This window comes from Canis aureus, chromosome 21 (assembly GCF_053574225.1).
Source record: "Canis aureus isolate CA01 chromosome 21, VMU_Caureus_v.1.0, whole genome shotgun sequence".
NCBI classification, from domain to species: Eukaryota; Metazoa; Chordata; class Mammalia; order Carnivora; family Canidae; genus Canis; species Canis aureus.
This window is the reverse complement of record NC_135631.1, coordinates 42806200-42826757: the sequence shown is the minus strand read 5'-3', so window position 1 is coordinate 42826757 and position 20558 is coordinate 42806200. Positions and strand designations below refer to the sequence as shown.

Below are 20558 nucleotides of genomic sequence, written 5' to 3'. Positions count from 1 at the left end.
GTTATGATTCATTGGTCGATGGACATGTGGGCTGTGTCCATAATTTGGCTCTTGTAGATAATGCTGCTACAAATGTTGGGATGTGTATATTCCTTTGAATTAGTATTTTTATATTCTTTGAGTAAACATCTATTAAGTCTGCTTTTAGATAAAGACCACATATATATCTGTTGTAGGCACTCACATAAGGCTACTGTAAAACAAAGCAAAACAAAACGCCTGTAGCTACAGGCAGTAAAAGAAATACTGTGTTATACAAACACCATAATTTAATCTTTTCAACTAAAAATATGGGTAAATTTTTATTCAAAGAAACTTTACTACAGGGACACCTAGGTGACTCAGCGGTTTGGCACCTGCCTTCCGCCCAGGACGTGATCCTGGAGACCCAGGATCGAGTCCCACATCGGGCTCCCTGCATGGAGCCTGCTTCTCCCTCTGCCTGTGTCTCTGCCTCTCTCTCTGTATATCTCATGAATAAATAAAATCTTTAAAAAAAAAAAAGGAAACTTTACTACAGTACTAAATGTTCTAAATGAAACAAACTTTTTAAGCAAGATAAAACAAAAGGATAAACATATACTTACTTCCAAAGATTTAAGGAATGGCAGTGACTCGATAAAGCTTTCATACATTTTTCTCTTTTTGGCATTATTTTTTACAATTATTCTCCTGAAGGTTACCCTGTCCTAAAGGCAGAAGAGCAGATACAAAGACAGTTAAGAGGTAGATTTTATTAGGAAAAAAAGTTTGAAGAGACTGTTTCATTTTATTCCCTGTAGGGAACAAACAATAACTGAAGATTTTGAAATAAAAGGTTAACGTTATTAAATTTTTCAGATTTTTCCACTTCTTCAAGCATAAAATATAACCCATATAAAATATTACTTTCTTTTTCTTTTTTTTTTTAAGCAGTTTACTTTTATTCAGAATAGATCTGGCCAAGGTGTAATTGGGATAAGCCCACAAGGTGGTGCTATTGCACCATTAAAAAAAAAAAAAGGCATTCGCCCCGGTTTTTGTTTTCCTCCAGGTTTTTGCTTTCCTCCAGCTTTATAGAGATATAACTGATCTATAATATTGTGTGAGCTTAAGGTATACAATGTGGGGCTTTGAAACACTTATATACTGTGAAATGATGATCACAATAGGGTGGGTTACTACTGGTATCACCTCACACAATTGCCTTTGCTTTTTTGCAATGAGAACATTTAAGACTTAGCTCCATTAAGCAGCATTCAAGTATACCATACAATGTTAACTCCAATTACCAAGCTGTTTATTCAATCCCCAGAACTCATTCACCTGGTAATGGGAAGCCTGCACCCTTTGACCAACATCTCCCCATTTCTCCCGACCCTCAGCCCCTGAAGCCACCACGGTACTCAGCGTCTCTGAGTTTGGACTAGCACAGGTCTTCTCCTGTGGATGACGGCCCGAGAGTGTCACAAGACGTCAGTGGACACGACCAGCATTTTTTTAAACTGGGTTATAACTGACCTATAACACTATATCAGTTTAGGGTGTACAATATAACGATTTAGTATTCATATATATTGAGAAATGATCACCACCATAAATGTAGTTAAACACTTCATCGCCATACAGAGTTACAAATTCTTTGTTTTCTAGTGCTGGGAACTTTTAGGATCTACAACTTTCAAATATACTATGCAGTATTATTAACGATAGTGGCCATGGTGGACAAGACATCCCCAGGTCTTATTTATTTTATAACTAGAAGTTTGTACCTTTTGACCCCATTCACCCATGACCAGCATTTTTATAAAAAATAAAGAACAGAAAATCATAGCATGCACATCTAGAAAAGCGTTGTTTAGTTATTTATTTCAGTTATACACAAAGACACACATAAAATAAATATAATAATATACTGGTAAGTAAATATACTGGTTGTGATATTTCCTAATGGAAATTTTAGTGAGTTGCAGAAAAAACCCCATGAAAAACACTAGTAGAAATTTTTTTAAATTTTTTTAATCATAAAGCAATTATAAGAGAGCCTGAAAAAACTATGCTAGGTTGTTCCATCCACATTGTTAGTTTTTTTTTTTTAAATGTGCACAGAGGAAATGCAACTTTCTTGAATATCAGAGTCCAATGCCTGTGTTTATCATTCTCAGGGTTCTAAAACGTTCCTCTGTTTACACTACTTAACCTCAAAGATACAGAACTCAATTAAGGAAACAGGGAAAAATTTAAAGATTAACGAACAGCTCAAAAAATGGTTTTCCTACAAACTTCATTTTGTATATTATGTATAAAACATTAGGTATATTAAATGGTTCTCAGCTAGCAGCCCCCAGAATGATGTCGGTTTGTCACACACTGATAAACAATTACACCACTGTACTATCAAATAAAACTGAGATATGTTCATTAATTATTATATCACTGTGCCGACACAGTGAGGCTGAATTTAACTGAACTGGCGGGATCGAGAAAAATGCGGGCGTGGATGGAAGTCTCCAGGAGAGCAAACATCCTGTTCCCCAATGTGGTTTATTACAGTTTTACAAGGGCTATAATTTGGCATCTTAATCCAAATGATTTTTTTTGAAAGAGACAAATCTGCAAGATAATTAGTAGAATTATTGAACTAGTTTCCAAGCGTGGGTCTGCATCAGAATCAGCTGTGGTATTAAAAAAAAAAAGAGGTTCTCAGACCCGAGACTTGGAGGACTCCAAGGACGACGTCTGCATGTGGGGCTCCTTAACCTAACAGGTCACCAACGTCCCCAAGGGGCTCTGCTGCAGAATCCGGCCTGGGAGCTTTACACTTTATGGACAGGTGAGCGTGAGGCAGAGGAGACTAGAAAGAGCGAAGGGATTAAAAATTAACCACGAGGAGGAGGGGTCTGCTTCGGGGAAAACCTTTGTTAGTGGCCCACCTCTTCTCACCCGCTGTGACAGACGATTAAAATCCAGAAAGCCCCATGTCCTCGAGGCGGCTTCGCAACAACCGCCTGAGTCTCGGGCAGGGGCTCGCGTATCAGCGCTCCCGGCCGCTGGCCTGGCGGGGACGGGGACGGGGACGGTGACCGAGGCCTAGTCGCAGAGAGGCTCCCCTTGGGACCCTCCTCTTTCTACCTGCGCCCCGTGCCAGGGCCCCCTGCGTCACCGTCACCGTTAAGAGGGAAACATCCAGGGAAACATCGTTTCTATTCGACTTTCCCTGAAAAAACGGAGTGTGGGGAGTCACCCTGAAAAAACACGTGAAGCATTAAGTGAGATGTTAATTCTAATTTTTATTTTTTATTTTTTAAAGATTTTATTTATTTATTCATGATACACAGAGAGAGAGAGAGAGAGAGAGAGAGGCAGAGGCACAGGCAGAGGGAGCAGCAGGCTCCACGCAGGGAGCCCGACGCGGGACTCGATCCCGGGACCCCGGGATCACGCGCTGGGCCGAAGGCGGGCCTTAAACCGCTGAGCCACCCGGGCTGCCCAAATTCTAATTTTTAAAAAGCTCACCCGCCCCGAGGTGACCGTCACAGACTGCCCGCTTGAATAACCCGCATGGATGGGTCACATCTCGGAAGGTGCCCATCCCGGGGCGGCGCAAGCACGGGCACTGGCGGGAGGCGCTGGGGAGGGCTCCTACCAAAGCTGCCAGCCCCGGGCCCGGCCGCGCAGGGGCCAACCTGCCGCGGTCACGCTGCCCCCAGGACGTGCGGGAGGCGGCTTCCTGACGGCGCGGCCCTCTGGCCCTGGCTGGCCACCTCAGCGCGGCGACTGAATTTTTAACTGACGCCACGGAACGGGGGTTCATGGAGACTAGACGGGGCCCACCACTCCGGTCACTGGCGAACGCGGCCGGAGGACCTGCCTGCTCCGGTCTGGGGTTTCTACTCTGCTGGCTTTGGGAGTTCTGGTCTCTAATGGTCCTCAGAACCCGCCAAACGACGACGAGTTTCTTCTCGTGTGAAACAATTCCAATTTTTCTTGCAAGACTTGAAATGTGACTCATCACAGTTTTACTACGGAACAGTAAACCGCCTGATTTTAATACGACGAGCTGGACGAGATGTATCGTCCTTCTGATTCTGAGCAAGAGATTTTTATCAGCGGAGTCCACTTCAGAGTTAAATGGCTGAGTCCGCACAGAGGAATGTGTTACTTCTGTGAAGCTACAGTCCTTGGGACCCAGCCCAACAGACTTCCTATTATCTCAACCTCTCCTCCTTCCACAAAAGGACTTTTGAGAGAACTAATCTAATAAATGCACGTCGAAAACTATACACTGGGCCGTTTTCAACAATTTAAAAAGAAAATACATGTATTGCAAACATGCCCTAAAATCTGCGCTGCTTAAAATGTGTTCTGGGCACAGGAGCACTAGGGTCTCCCGGGAGCTTGTAAGACATGCAAAATCATAGGCCTCATTCCAGATCCAGTGAATCAGAATCTGCATTTTAACTATATTCTTGGTGATCCGTAAGCACCTCGGAGTCTGAGAAGCACCAGCTTAAACAGTTTCCAGAATCAGCTACCCTGTATCCTGGTATCATGTTTGAAAAGAAATCTCCCTTCCCACCTCACCCAAATGTCTTTAAATCAATTTTCAGGTCCTGTAGAAATATCATCATTAATGAATTTATTTTAAAAGCCTAGGTCTCATCCCTGCAGAGTCTGATTAAATTAGTCTGTGCTGGGGCCTCAGCACCGTAACCCCACACAACCCCAGCAGGCATTCAGGTGAGAAACACAGGCATCAAGTATCTTGATTCTACCCAGAAGCTTTGCAGTGCGAAGTGGTTACCATTTTATAGCACACCAAGAGATCTGTTTATGGAGGCTTCTCAAACTCTAGCATGCATCTGAGTCACGTGGTGGGTTTGCTCAAGCATAGCTCACTGGGCCCCATCTCCAGAGCTGTTGATTCAGTGGGCCCCCATCAGTACGTGGAGGCCCCAGAATCTGCATTTCTAGTAAAATGCCCTGGTGATACAGATTCAATGCTTCCGGCCAGGGGAACCCACTTGAGGAAGCATAGATAATACCACAGAAAGCTATCTGAGAAGACAGCACTGAAGGCTTTGTTCCCTCGTCTGGGTGGCTAGTTGTGAAGGCTGGGTAAAAGAGGAGCATTCTGGGAGCACCTGGGTGGCTCAGTGGTTGAGCATCTGCATTCGGCTCAGGTCGTGATCCCGGGGTCCTGGGATAGAGTCCTGCATCGGGCCCCCCACAGGGAGCCTGCTTCTCCCTCTGCCTGTGTCTCTGCCTCTGTGTCTCACATGAATAAATAAATACAATCTTAAAAAAAAAGGGGGGGGGAAGCATTTTGGATCTATCTTTCCCAGGACCAGTAGGTTATTCCTGACTTCAATGGGAAAAGAAAATGAAGATTTAACCCAGCACCCAAAAGTTCAGCATCGAGTAGTTGCTTAATAAATACCCTGATGACTGATGAGGAATGCAAAGAAATCCACCTATTAGAACTAAAATCCTCTAGCTGCCTGGCTTTTGCGGTAACGATTTTTACAAATAACATGCAGGTCAAACAAATATTTCACTCACCAAACCCCACAGAGCACCAGGAGAGGTAGCAGTGATTGTAGCCGCTCTGGGCGTATTGTACATTAAGGCCAGTTCACCAAAACTCCCACGATTATCGTAGTTACCCACACACCTTCCAACACCATCGCATTTCACATAGATATCAAATGTTCCTCTGTTGGGCAGATGAAAAATAAGAGGCAAAAGTAACTCAAGTCAAATCTCATGACAATAAAACATAATTTCAGAGAAGACCAGTGTGCGATGAAATCTCCTTTCTGGCTTCCCTTTCTCCTCTGATGGCAAGTAATAAAAGAGCGTCGATATGTGCCAGAGACGCCAACCATGTGCCAGACAAGCAGGAAGAGAGACCGTCAGCTAGACTATGGTAAGGACCGGACATGTGCCTTTGGGGGGGTGAAAATGAGATGAAACTAAATAGAAGTTTGTAATAAATGATTAAAAAATATGATTCCAACCAAATAGTACATGCACAGACATCCTTCTGAGGGAATGTATATATATCAAACAGCTGACTGGTTATCTCGGGGTAAGAACAGTGAAGGATGCTAGGATGTTCACTGTCTAATTAAAGAGTTTTTGTGCCTTACATGAACATGTATTACTTTTGAAGTCAGAAGAAAATAACCTTTTTTTTTTTAAAAAAAAATGTAGCTCTAACAATTTGGTCACGACTACTGGACGGCACTTACAAGACTCTTTTATAGTGTAAGGGAGGGGCCAGCAAAGCATGGCCCATGGATCGGCTGCCTGCTTTCATGAATAAAGTTTTACTAGAACACAAACACATAGGTCCACTTTTGCCTTCTTGATCACAGATCTGCACAACAGCAGAGCCAAGTAGTTGTGACAGAGACCACATAGCCTCAGAGCCTAAAGAATTTACTCTGGCTCTTTATGTCATCTGGGGCTTTAATGTAGACTGACCCCCAATGTGAAGCAAAAAGGGGTAGAAATTCAGAGTAAATATCTGATCCTGGTCCTTTTGTAGGTCTTTTTTTATTCTATGCTTACCTTTTATTTGGGTTCATAGTCTAGGCAAGCAATACTCAATTCTGCATGGCCCTGTCCTACATACACTAGCTCCTGCATCTATAGAACTACATTCTTCCTGTGGAGGGCTGTCTTCTTCCCATATACTGTGTTTTATCAGAGAACATGGCTTCAAGGCTTGCTGACATACCTGGGAGGGCAGGCAGCAGAAACTCTGGCTTTTATTCTGTTGGCTAAATCCTTAACAAAGACCAAAGGTGGGGGGGGGAGCTTTTAAGATTAGGAAAGGATTATGAATGGTAAAGATACAGCAAAAGCAAAAAACACAAGATACTACACAAAGATATTAATGAATAAGAGAATGACTGACTTTATATTCATGCGTAGACGGTTTCATGACTCTTTTTCAAGTGCAGACTAATTCTTCTCTGGATGCTGTTTCCACTTTGGCACTAACACCATTTTATACATTTTCTACTTTGAACAGAACAAAGTACACCACAAATGTGCTAATGAGAAGTAAAATGAGCTCCCAGACCAGCTGCAAGCACAGGGTCTAAAATCTGTACCACCTTCTCATATGCATTTCTTCCCTGACAACGTGAGGCATTGGGCAGAGTGGAGCCACAGAAAGACCACGAACAGTGGCCAAGAGACCTGCATGCCGGGCTGGCAGGACTTCAGGGACCCCCGTCACTTCTGCATATCTGGGAATTTTCATCTGTCAAATGGGATCTAACTGAACAGGGAGAGGTTAAGGGAGTTTTTATCATATTTGGGTCTCCCATACACCCCTACAGTTAAATACGGTGGAACAGCTGAAGGAATTTCACCAATGAAAGCTGTCAGAGATTCCAAAATCAAGGCTTTAATTTACATATGGGACAATGGGGGAGGGGGGGCTGTGCTAAAATCAGAGGGCTCACCTGAAGCCCCTGCCAATAGCTCTACGAGGTCACCACGGCATTAGGGACGAGGGAAGGGAGGACTCAGAGAGAACCCTGCACGCAGAGAGCGTGCATGACTGCTGATGTAGGAGAGACGACAACCACAGAGCCAAGTCAAGAAATGAGGCTGCGCAGACAGATGGGGTGTGATTTCCCGCATGGCTCAGAGCTGAGTACAACTCCACCCAGAGAAGCAAATGCAACCCAGGGAATCCGGCTGAGAGACGACCTGTGTGGCACCCATAATGGGAGGGGCCGGGGGTGCCGACTGTCTCATGGACACTTCAGCATCACTTCACAGAAGTGAAGAAATAAAGCCTCTGTTCAGACCGCTCCCCTGGTACAGTTTGGGGCTCTTAACCTAATTATCGCTTAAAGCACACTGTGCTTTGACAAAGTAAAGCACAACGCAGGTTTTCTGAAATCACATTTTTCAATATAGTGTATGCCTTCTCATTTAAATAAAATAATTTCTCTACAATGTTTCAAAATAACTTCTCTATAATGTTTTTAATGCACAAGAATGCATAAACAATTTCTGGAAACAGCATAAACTCCCCTCTCTACCATGCGCATGCTTTACTTTATAGTTAATGAAAAAAGAACAGACTGAGTTATATGATTCAACACCCCAGATGCTGTGCGCTGCTTGCCTTCGAAGTGTAGCAGGCATCCTCTCAAGCCAAAGTTAATAAGTGAGGCAGCTCACAGTAAATGATTGAGATTTATAGATCGAACTAACCAAAATCCTCCTTTCTTCTATAAACTATGCCTCTTTCCATGATCTAATGTGGTTTCACCACACGTATTCCCAGCGGGCTTCCTGTGCCTTTTATACAGTAACGAGAATAAAGAGGGAACAGTGAATATTAAAAGCTAGTGAATATTAAAGAGGTAACAGCAACTATCGAATATTAATCTGCCAGTTGTTATAAGAACCACTGAGATTCTACAGGGATGGTTCCTTACATTTCAGCAGTGAGGTTACGCGAAACTTACCTATCGATCACGTAAAAGTTGTCACCATCATCGCCTTGATCAATTACATGCTCTCCTTCTTTGACCAGTTTTTCAAACATGGCATCTAACACTTGAGACATCTGTTCCTATTTTTTAAAGAGAAAAGATACAATCTTTATGTTTGTCTACGATATGTTCTCTTGACTGTAATCAGCTTTGTATTTCTGTGAACCAGCTCAAAGAAAAAGAAATATCATCACTGCCATTAAGTCTTGTCAAAAAAAAAAAATACACAGTGCAGTTGTCCTTACCACCTAACAAAGGAGATTATAGATTTCCTTTCATATTCAGTACCTGAATGAAAGTAATTATAATTAGCTACTTCAGAATATTTCAGTGCAACGATCACCCAGTTTAATATATTGAAAAATGAACCACCAAACCACCACAGACCTTATACATGAAATAGAATCTTGGCAACTAAAATGACCAGGTTCGTAATGAACTACTGCAAATATCTTTTAAAGATAACTGTTTTTAAAACTTCCCTATGAAAAAAAAATAAAAAATATAAAAAAATAAAACTTCCCTATGTTTAGTCATCACTAGGATTTATGTAGGGATTACCTAAGTACTTAGTGAATCCAAATTCTGCCTCCAATCCTTTTGGTTGAGCACTAAAAACAAAACAACAGAACAGGAAAAACAAAACAAAACATATGCAAACCCAAAAATGATGGCAAATTTGAAACACTATTCTTTATCATGACGGTTCTCTTTAAGAAGCAACCATTCACCACCCTAGGACAGATTTATTAAAACAGAAGCCAGAAACATAAAACCTATTCTTCAACAACTACTTAAGTTACATAAAATTTTTATTCTGCTGAAGCGTGGTTGACAAGGCTTAAGGATAAACTCCAGCTGGTGAGAATAAACTAGAAGGTGAAGAACAAACAAATCTTTCCGCAGAACAAATACAGGAACAATTCAAAGGCCCTCGAATACACAAAAGAGCTCGGTGTTTCTCAAACTGGGTTTTGTGGAACCCAGGGATTTCATGGAGGTGCTTCAGTGATTGATTCAGCTCATTTAATTGCCCCCTTAAAGTGTATGTGAGCCATTAAATATGAAAACTAATGGAAATCAAAATGCTCAGATGAATCATATACACACAGTTTTTTCATGAGGTTGAATTTCTCATAAAATTAACCACGGTTGAGTGAACGATTCAGTGGCCACAAAATTGTGCCACTATCACTTACTTCTTAGTTATAAAGCATTTTCATCACTTCAAAAGGAAGCCTTGTGCCCACCAAGTAGGCATTTTGCGATTCTCTCCTCCCGCTGGCCCTTGGCACCACCTACCTATTTTGTGTCTCTATGGATTCCCCTAATTTGGATATTTCACACAACACAATCATACAACATGACCTTCTGCATCTGCCTTATTTCACTCAGCATTTTGAGGTTCATCCTTGTTCTAGATATATCCCAACTTCTTCTTCTTTATGGATGAATAATATTCCACTGTAAACATACCACGATTGGTTTATCCATTCATCCATCACTGGACGCTTAGATTGTTTCCACCTTTTGGCTATTTATGAATGTTTATGTCAACTCTTCTGGGTTAACCCTAGGAGGGGAACTACTTGAGTCATACGGTAATTCTAGGTTTAACTTCTGAGCAACTGCCAAGCAGTTTTCCACAGCGCCTAAACAGTTTTCTTTCCCACCAGCAATGTACTAGGATTCCAATTTCTCCACATCCTCACCAACACTTGTTATGTTTCCTTCTTAAAAAAAAAAAAATTATTCCCACCCTATTGGTGCTGGGCTGGTACTTCATTGTGGTTTCAGGATTGGCAATTAATTCCCTAATGACTAGCCATGTTGAGAATCTTTTCATGTACTTACTGGTAACTCGTGTATCTTTTTTGGAGAAATGTCTATATTCAAGTATTTTGACCAATTTTAAGTTGGGTTGTTATTTTGTTGTTGAGTTGTAAGAGTTCTTTATGTATTTTGGATACTAGGCCCTTATATGTAGGATTTCGCACATATTTTCTCCCATTTGTAGATGTCTTTCACTTTTTTCAATATCGTTCTTTGATGCACAAAATTTTTATTTTTTATGAAGTCCAACTTCTTTTCTTTTCATATTCCTGTTTTTGGTGTCTACCCAAGAATCCACTGCTAAATCCAAGGTCATGAAGACTTACCCTTGTGGGTTTTTTTTTTTTTGCAGAGTTTTTATAGTTTGGGAGCTCACATTTAGGTCCTGGATCCATTTTGAGTTCATTTTTGTGTACAGTGTAAAGGAGGGATCCAACTTGGTTCCCAATTGTCCCAGGACCATTTGTTGAAGAGACTTTTCTTTCCCCATTGAGTGGTCTTGGCACTCTCATCAGAAATCAAATGAATATCAAATTAAACATATAAATCAAATGTATAGGTTTGTTTCTAGACTCTTAATTCTATTCCATTGTTCTATGCATCTGCCCATGCTATTAACACATTGTTTTTATTCCTCGTGCTCTGTAGTAAAAGTTTTTTTAAAAAGATTTATTTATTTTTAGAGAGAAAGAAGAGAGGGGCAGAAGAAGAGAATCTCAAGCAGACTCCCGCTGAGCATGGAGCCTGACGTGGCGCTTGATCTCACAGCCCCGAGATCACAACCTGAGCTAAAACCAAGAGTTGTATGCTTAACCGACGATGCTACCCAGACACCCCTGTAGTAAAAGTTTTGAAATTAGCAAGTGTGAGTCCTCCGACTTTGCTCTCCTTTTTCAATATTATTTTGATGCTGTGGGCCCTCCTTGGCTATGTTTGCAATTTTTATAAATTAGACAACAGCAAAAGGTTAATGTGTCTTCCTGGTTTTGCTTTATAATACATGAATGTTAGTAATCTCAACCTTTATAAACTAATACAATAATTTTTAAAAGAATACAAAGCCTCTATAAATACGGCTATATTGTTAAGTAAAAAGAAGAATGAGGCAGGACACTGTGGAAAGTTTGCTGCCACTGAAACTTAAAAAACAATATACTGCTCTGTAAATCACATGACCCTGGAGAAATACCCATGAGAATGCTCTAAGCACGTGGCTCCTGAGAAGCTGGGTTGCTGGAAGGCAGGGGTACAAAGGGGATTTCCTTTCCCCGACTCCTCTTTTGTTCTTTTTGGATTTTTATAAATTGTATAGGCACACAGACTTAAAACTTTTCATTAAAAACCCCAGCTCTGGGCAGCCCAGGTAGCTCAGTGGTTCAGCGCCTGCCATCAGCTCAGGGCATGATCCTGGAGACCCGGGATTGAGTCCCATGTCTGGCTCCCTGCATGGAGCTTGCTTCTCCCTCTGCCTGTGTCTCGGCTTCTCTGTCTCTCTCATGAATAAATAAAATAAAATCTTAAAAAAAAAAAAAAAACAACAAAAAACCCCAGCTCTCCATTTAAACAGAAAACATACTATTGCATCTTCACATTGGCTAAGCAAAGCTTCTGGAGGAACGATGGTGGCGAGTCCTGCAGGAAGTGGTTTTCATCCCCTCCCTGGGTCCCTGCGTGAGCTCTGACACCTACTTGTGAAACAGAAGCCAATGTGGCCGTGAAGCATTGCTGTCTGCATGTGGTGCTAATTGGCCCCACAGGGACCATTTTATCCAAATGAGTTCATCAACTAGGCAGCATATGGTCACCTATCAAAATTATGAAGTTTGATTAAATGGTTTACTAATATTTTGTTTCACTTACTATTCATATTCCAACTCTTTTAGGCCAGATGGAGAGGGAATATCAGGCTTATTGATTAGCTCTTTCTCTAAATGTCAAATGGAGAAAAAAAGATATACTGCTCTAGTAAATTTTTTTGTTTTTCTTGGTATTTAGCTGCATTTTAAAACTTTATAAAGCTTAGGAATTCACACACGGCTACATAAAACACTAATTCCTGGCAAAATACAGAACAATCATTTCTTCTAGGACGTCTCAATGTGACAGGTGTCTGTTCTAATCAATCAAAATGCAATTTCCCCATAATTATGCACAGAGTGAAAAGAACTTAGGAAATATTTAATATGCAGGGGCTTATCCCAATGACTGACAACTACTGTAGGAAATCTACATCTTATTCTACAGGATGCAAACCCTGGACTGAGCTCTCGGTGAAAGGTCTCTATCTTCAAAAATAACAATTTACTCTCCATTAGTAGAAGAATCTATCATGGCGAATAGGAAAATTATTTCAGTTTGTCTCAAATTAGAAATATTTCAGAAGAAAAATGGCCTACCGAGTTGAGCATTAAAATATTCATGAAAAGAATATCTTCAAAGAGATTAATAATTATAAATGCTATGCTCAACATATGACTATACAGCCCTCCTGGGAAAACTGTTTGGAGGCCTAGGAGGTACAGGATTCCTAAGCTAAACAATGACTTCAGGGAATTCAGATGACTTAGGAGGTAAAAAGCCAAGATCATTCTTCTTGCTAGTAATTACTGCTTCCCCTTCTCGCCAAATTTTCCCATCTCAGAGAAAGGTACCAGCTCATGGTCATTCCAGCAAGACCCTGGGAGTCATCCTAGACCCTTTCCATCAGGTCACAGATCATTTGGTCCCTAAACAGCGTCAATTTCTGCCAATCCTGAATATTCAATGAAACCAACCCCTTTTAACCTTCCCTAAACCCATTTCACACCGCTCTACCCTCTGTCCTGCCACCACAGTGAACTCAGACACATCTGATTGTTACTTTCGCTGCTTAAAATGTTTCAGTTGTGACTTCCCACCGCCTACAATATGTGGCCAATGCTACAGGGTGGCTGGCGTTCAAGAACGGTCCTTTGTGACACAGCACACATGTATCTGAGCTCTCGCCAACGGATGTCTCTTGGCGCAAGCTCCAGTAAGAACATTCCCTGTACTTTCCTTCCACTAGCAATCTCCTTCCTTACTCAAGTTCTGAGGCTCAGCTCAGGGGGTCTCCCCAGCTTCCTGAATCCCCAGGTCCCCCGAGAGACCCTCATCCTCACAGTGTCCTGACTCCATTACAGCATTTATCGATGTTATACCAAACTGCTTTGTGTGTGTATTTGAATCCTTCATCAAATTTTAAGTTCCAAGAGGACAAGAACCCTAAGTATTTCTGTGGCATCCCTAAAAAGGCTTTCTATAGACTTTGGAGCACAGTGAGCAGTCAGGGCATCAAACCGAAAGGAGTGGTTGTATAAGCAGGTTATTGGAGTTGAATATGTAATTCACTTTAAGTGCATCTGGGTTACTGTAAAAAAAAAAAAAAAGGTATATTGTGAAAAACTAGCAGACTGTTTAAAACATGAGCTTAACCTAAAATCATCAATCTGCAATGTTTGGGGAGGTTTTTGGTTTTTTTCTAATCCCAGGTAGTAATCTGTTAAGAAAAATACAGTTTTACCTACCTAAATTTTGTATCACTCTCAGAAGGATTTGAGATAGTAGGAAAGTAAGTCAAGATAGTTTGAGCTCAAAAAAAAAAAAGAAAGAATGAAAGATCTTTTGGAAGCAAATGTGTAAATATAATTGCTTCTTTCCAATAAAATATTCAATAATTAGGGATCCCTGGGTGGCTCAGCGGTTTAGCGCCTGCCTTTGGCCCAGGAGTCCCAACATCAGGCTCCCTACATGGAGCCTGCTTCTCCCTCTGCCCGTGTCTCTGCCTCTCTCTCTCTCTATCATGAATAAATAAATAAATCTTTAAAAAAAAATCAACAATGAAAATTCATGAATTTGGTAATTTCATGAACTGGCTTTTCTTCCCATTGCCCATGAACTGGCCTTTAAAACATATATATTAAAGACCTCCAACACAGCAGCAAAAAAAAAAAAAAGGTTAAAATATTTACTGTTTATAAAAATAACCACTTTAAGATGTTCCTTAACAGGATATACTAGTGGTAACTTTTTAAAATTATTTTAGGGGCCCCTGGGTGGCTCAGGTGGTTAAGTGTCTGCCTCTCAGCTCAGGTCATGACTCCGGGGTCCTGGGATGGAGCCCCGCATCGGGCTCCCTGCTCCGCGGGGAACCTGCTTCTCCCTCTCCCTCTGCTCATGTATTCTCTCTCTTCTCTTCTCTCAAAAAAATAAATGAAATCTTAAAAATTTTTTTTTTATTATTTCAAATGCATCCAAAATTTACACAGGTGCTTTAAAAGAGTTAAAGTTGAAATGGCAAGAAAAATCAATTTAATGGAGAGGAGACAGAGAGGGCAGCGTCTCAGGAAGGCCCCCCGGCAGCTCCCCCCCTGCCTGCTTATCACTTGGTGTACAGGCACCCAAAGATCACTGTTCACTCACTACTGCAGCATGGAGATACGGCTTTGATTCAACAGGAAAGGACGCAAGCGAAAGAGCACGCGCTTGTACCCAACTCCTGAGCTAGAGCCTTCCACGTCTGGCTCTAGTCCTTGCTACTGGAAGCATGGCTCTGGGCCAGGAGCAGCGGCCTCACCTGACAGCCTGTGAGAAATGCAGATGCTGAGGCTCCACCACAGACCTACTGGGCCAGACAGCATTTTTAACAAGATCCCCTGAGGACAGGCACAGTAAAGTGTGAGAAGCACTGCTTTTAGGGGCAGTTCAGTTGGTAAAGCATCTGCCTTGGGCTCAGGTCATGATCTTAGGGTCCTGGGAGCCAGCCCCATGAGGGCTCCCTGCTCAGCGGGGAATCTGCTTCTTTCTCTCCCTCTGCCTGCTGCTTCCCCTGCTTGTGCGGTCTCTCTATCAAATAAATAAAATCTTAAAAAAAAAAAAGAAGCAGCAGCAGCACTGCAGTTAGTGAGCTTTAAAATTCTCCCACGTAAAGTTCTAGTTGAAAAACAGAGAATCTCCTTAGCTGGAAGTCTACTCCTAAGGGTAAAACTGAGAATTAATTTTACAGCTGTCTTCTGTGTGTATCTGGAGGAAAAGAGTTAAATACTAAATTAGTTCAATTCCAATAACACACACACACATACACACAAAGTTGTAACTTTCCACTAATCATTATTTAGACTCCTATTGGTGGAAGATGATTAGAGATCACATAGTTTTAATGTCCTTTATGTCACAGAGTCATTATCATTCTAGATAAATGAGATGAGGGATTACTTGGAAGCCCATCAAAATTTCACAAATTCCCTTTAGTCACTTATTCTAGTATTTAATACTATAAGAAACAGTTCGATTCCTAAATTTCTAAATTTTCTCAATTTCATTCCCTTTTTTTTTTTGGTGTGTGAGGGAAGTGGGGAGGGAGGGAGAGAGAGAGAGAGAGAGAGAGAGAGGGAGAGAAAATCTTAAGCAGGCTCCATGCCCAGCACAGAGCCTGACTTGGGGCTTGATCTCACGACATTGAGATCATGACCTGAGCTGAAATCAGGAATCAGACGCTTAACCAACTAAGTCATCCAGGTACCCCTTAATTTCATTTTTTAATCTTCCATTACTAGAGCAAACAAGCAATAGCCCCATTATTTAGAGCTCTCAGTTTTGCAAACTCAGTATGAATTCTAGAGGATCTGAGCCAAACTGTACAAAACTTGTAATGTCCGGTCCTAAAACAATGATCGCCAAAGTCACAAAACGTAATCCACGTTCCTGGAGGATGTGATAGAAACATATGTGGTATTAGAAACAAAAGATTTTTTTAAAATGTTTCAGAATGTCCTATGAACCAGAGTATATGGTATTGGTATAATACAGTACAGCTTCTTCTTTATAAAAATGGACTTAGGGGGGATCCCTGGGTGGCGCAGCAGTTTGGCGCCTGCCTTAGGCCCGGGGCGCGATCCTGGAGACCCGGGATCGAATCCCACATCGGGCTCCCGGTGCATGGAGCCTGCTTCTCCCTCTGCCTGTGTCTCTGCCTCTCTCTCTCTCTCTCTCTGTGACTATCATGAATAAATAAAAATTTTTAAAAAATGGACTTAGGAAGACCTCATCTTAAAAAGAGTAGGTCTTAATTTAATGGCCTAGAGCATCAGTCTGAAAACTGTAAAATGCTGCATTTGATCAAAAAAAGGTTGAGGTAAGCTACAAGAGTTGACTCAGTTTCCACATTTGGGTCACGGCAGCAGGATCATGGCAACCCAAATGACCACATAGCAACAAAGAAGCATAATCTGAGGATGAAGGAAGAGAACATTTAGGTCAGAGTACAGGGCAAAATGTGAACAGCATGCTCACTCATATTGAAAAAGGGGGTTTTTAGAAAAACATACAGAACCAAAGACCAGAGATTTCAAAATCCTTACGAAGAAAAAAAAATCTCTCTACCTTTGAAGCAAAGTGAAATGTTATTTTTCTTTTTTTTTTCTTTTTTTTTCATGTTATTTTTTTTTTTTTAATTTTTACTTATTTATGATAGTCACACACAGAGAGAGCGAGAGAGGCAGAGACACAGGCAGAGGGAGAAGCAGGCTCCATACACCGGGAGCCTGACGTGGGATTCGATCCCAGGTCTCCAGGATCGCACCCCGGGCCAAAGGCAGGCGCTAAACCGCTGCGCCACCCAGGGATCCCAAATGTTATTTTTCAAATACAAATAATACGGAAGTGGTATACTAAAATGTAATTACTATCACTAGCTGGTGCGAGAGGCAATCCTCTGTGGGCCCTGTGCCGTCCTGCAGGTTCCCGCTGGATGTACAAAGAATCCAAGGTCCTACCCTCTCTTCATCTGAGCCATTTCTCAGGGCTATGCTTCTAGCAAGTAACCTTGACGGATGAGATCATGTTTTCCCCACACAAAGCGCCAGCAGGCCTGCGAACTCCTGGCTGGAAGGAGCTCAGCACTGCTCTCCTAGAAGACAACCCAGTGCACATACAGGCACCCACAGTGGGGCCTTTACATCATCCCAGGGGACGTTAGCTTGTCAAGAGGGTTAAATCCATGACCCCTGCACAGTTCTTCACACAGACACCGGGAAACAAAAAACAAAAAACAACAACCCATTTCTGGTTACTGAGATTTGGCTTACCGGATCGAGGTTCTTAAACAGCAGGATATCTTTGCAAGCCTCTTGCAATCGATTTCTTTGATCATCAGTTTTGGGGTGTATAATCTAAAAGGACATCAAAGTAACAAACAAATTAGTCTACTCATCTTACTCATAAGGGACAAATTTGCCCCACAGGATGTTGGAGGGAAGAACCGTCAATGCTGAGGCTCACATCAGGTGACCAGACGTGAGCCACCACCCACTAAGCAAGGAAAAATGATAGGGCTTGTCTCAGGGAGGTGGACATTCACCAACAGAGCACCTGAACATGTTTCAAAGGAGTGTTTCCCCCAGATGAGCAAGTTCCTTTTACAAAGGACTGTGATTGGCTAATCCCTACAAACGCCAAAGCTTCCTGCCCTCGGGAACATACCAAAGGGCAACAGGCCGCAGAGCTATGCTGAAGACCTGGAGACTGCCTGCACTCTGCTTAATACTCTTCATGTCCTTTAACACCGTTTCATACTCTGTCGGTGAATACAATTGTCTTTCAGGATGTACATCTTTCCTTTGAAACCTGACAGTCTCTGGCAGCTAACCAATTCTTACCCATATATTGCATTAGACGTTAATGTACGTTTTTACACACAATGCATGCAACTACCCCCACAGAGAGTGGTTTTCCGAAGGCAGCCAAGTACACACGTGCTGCCATTCCAAGACAGTGAATCTGAGGAAAGATGAATCCAACAGTCCTGGTGTGCTCGATTTAGAATGAGCTCAGAGAAACCCAGTGTAGCATATTCTTCCTAAAGTGTCATTCCGGGAGGGGGAAGACCAAGGGAATGCCTGTCAACTCCCCAGAGTCCCTCTGGACTAGCAGGAGGCTCAGCCAACGTGAACCAAAGGCCTATTCTTTCATGAACGTTCGTAGTTTATAAAATGAGTAGAGCAGCAGGAGACAGTCCCAAGAGCAGCAGGCATGGAGCCATCCTCCCGGACACCGACGCACGGTCTTTTCCTGCCCTCACGGTCAGAGAGTGGCCGTGGGAGCTGACGAGCAGGTGCCTCAGCTCCGCTGTCCCTGGCCCCAGACGAGAGGTGTTCGCAGGGTGAAGGTGTGTGGCAGCACTACACGAGCACCATGACTCCAGCAGCATTTGCTCGCTTCGTCTCTGTGTTACATTTTGGCAATTCTTGCAATATTTCAAGCCTTTTCATTATTACGGTATTGGCTATGGTGATCTGTGATCTGTTATTATGACTCGCTGAAAGCTCAGATGATGGTTAGCATTTTTTTAGCAACAACGTATATGTATTTTTTAAAGATTTGTTTATTTATTCATGAGAGACACACAGAGAGAGGCAGAGACACAGGCAGAGGGAGAAGCAGGCTCCATGCAGGGAGCCCCATGTGGGACTCGATCCCGGACCCCAGGATCACGCCCTGAGCCAAAGACAGACACTCAACTGCTGAGCCACCTAGATGTCCCTACAACGTAGATTTTTAATTAAGGCATGTACTTTGTTTTTGTACTTTGGTTTTTTAGACATAATGCTATTGCACATTCAATAGACTAAAACAGGGGCACCTGGGTGGCTTACTCGGTTGTGCATCTGCCTTTGGCTCAGGTCATGATCCTGTGGTCCTGCAACCGAGCCCAGAGTCAGGTTCTGCTCAGTGGGGAGCCTGCTCCTCCCTCTCCCTCTGCCTGCCGCTCTGCCTACTTGTGCTCTCTCTCTCTGTCAAATAAATAACATCTTAAAAAAATAACAGACTAAAACAGAGTACACACATGTGCACTGGGAAAACAGAAAATTCATTTGACTCACTTCACTGCAATATTTGCTTTATTTCGGTGATCTGAAACTGAACTCACAATATCTCCAAGGTATGATGTATGTGCACTATTTATTTACCACACGAAAGAGTATTAGCCAGTGAAAGAGGAAGTCATTGCATTTTTTCCGATATGGGTAAGATACATGCAAACTTTCATTTACTGTCCAATCCATATTCATCTCAATCTAGATTCTAAGATGACATAGGGACACAGAAAGAACAGACCCTGGTGCCAACTAACTTGCTGCTTACCATACAAGAAACTTTTTAAATCAGGGCACTGAAAAAAAAAAATCATGCCAACCAAAATTCGTATCTCCCTACTTCAAATAAGGAAGGTTAATAGAATAAAAAAAAGTCACTTCTCGTTCCAATTGTAACTTCAAACTTAGCAATCATATGTTGTTTGCCTGCTGAGGGGCGCCTGTGTGGTGCAGTCAGTTGAGCATCTGGCTCTTGGCTTCAGCTCAGGTGGTGAGCTCAGGATTATGGGGTCGAGCCCCCTGTCAGGCTCCACGCTGAGTGCAGAGTCTGCTGGAGACCCTAGCTCTGACCCTCCCTGGTGCTCTCTCTCTCTCTAAAATAAATCTTTACCAAAAAAATGTTTGCCTGCTGAGAAGCTCTGTCCTCAGAGAGAAAAAGTCTGGGAGACCATGGCACCCTGGCTGAAATAATGTTCTAGGCCTGAGACAAGAGGTGCTACAGCCTAGGGAGCAACCCAGCAAACCACAATTTAGATAGCCTTCATGTGCCCCCCATAAATGCTCCAGAAACATGGCATACCCAGTTAGCCAATCCCCAAAGCCAAGCCAACTCTGGGCTCTAGACTTATTTCCTCATCCCTTATTCTTTTTTTAAAAAAATATTTTTATTGATTTATTCATGAGAGACCTACAGAGAGAGGAAGAGAGATAGGCAGAGAGAAAGGCAGGCTCCCCATCATCCACCAAGCGGCCCCCTTGTCCCTTATTCCTTATCCCACAAACATTTCCTGCCTTCCACGCCAGCTTGCAGCTCTCTGGACCCCTAGTAATCTGCTTCAGGAAGCCCCAAGGTTTGTCTGTTATCACCCAGATTGTCTTCTTTAATCATTCTTAGCACCATCTTGCACCTAAATTATCATCAATTTAGGTCTTTCTCCGACCTTTCACTCGGTAGGAACCCCTCATGCAACAGCTTTCTCCTCTTCTCTCTCTCTCTCTCCTACTACTTGTGCATCTTATGAGTTAACACTTTCAAATTCTGGTTCTCAATCCCGCCACCAGCTGCTGTAGTCCACTGCTTTCCTGGCTTTCGGTTTTCCCTCTGTCC

General features: G+C 42.4%; 1 protein-coding gene across 5 annotated transcripts in view; it reads right to left on the bottom strand.

Annotated features, from left to right (window-relative positions):
• PRKAR2B (protein kinase cAMP-dependent type II regulatory subunit beta) overlaps positions 1-20558 on the bottom strand; it is a 92508-nt gene that overhangs the window by 8032 nt on the left and 63918 nt on the right. For all 5 annotated transcript variants that reach the window (XM_077864026.1, XM_077864027.1, XM_077864028.1 and 2 more), the window contains 4 exons: positions 17444-17527; positions 8481-8587; positions 5542-5695; positions 588-689 (listed from right to left, as the gene is read on the bottom strand). In XM_077864026.1, coding sequence (XP_077720152.1) covers positions 588-689; positions 5542-5695; positions 8481-8587; positions 17444-17527 — 447 coding nt within the window. The remainder of the gene's footprint in view (positions 1-587; positions 690-5541; positions 5696-8480; positions 8588-17443; positions 17528-20558) is intronic.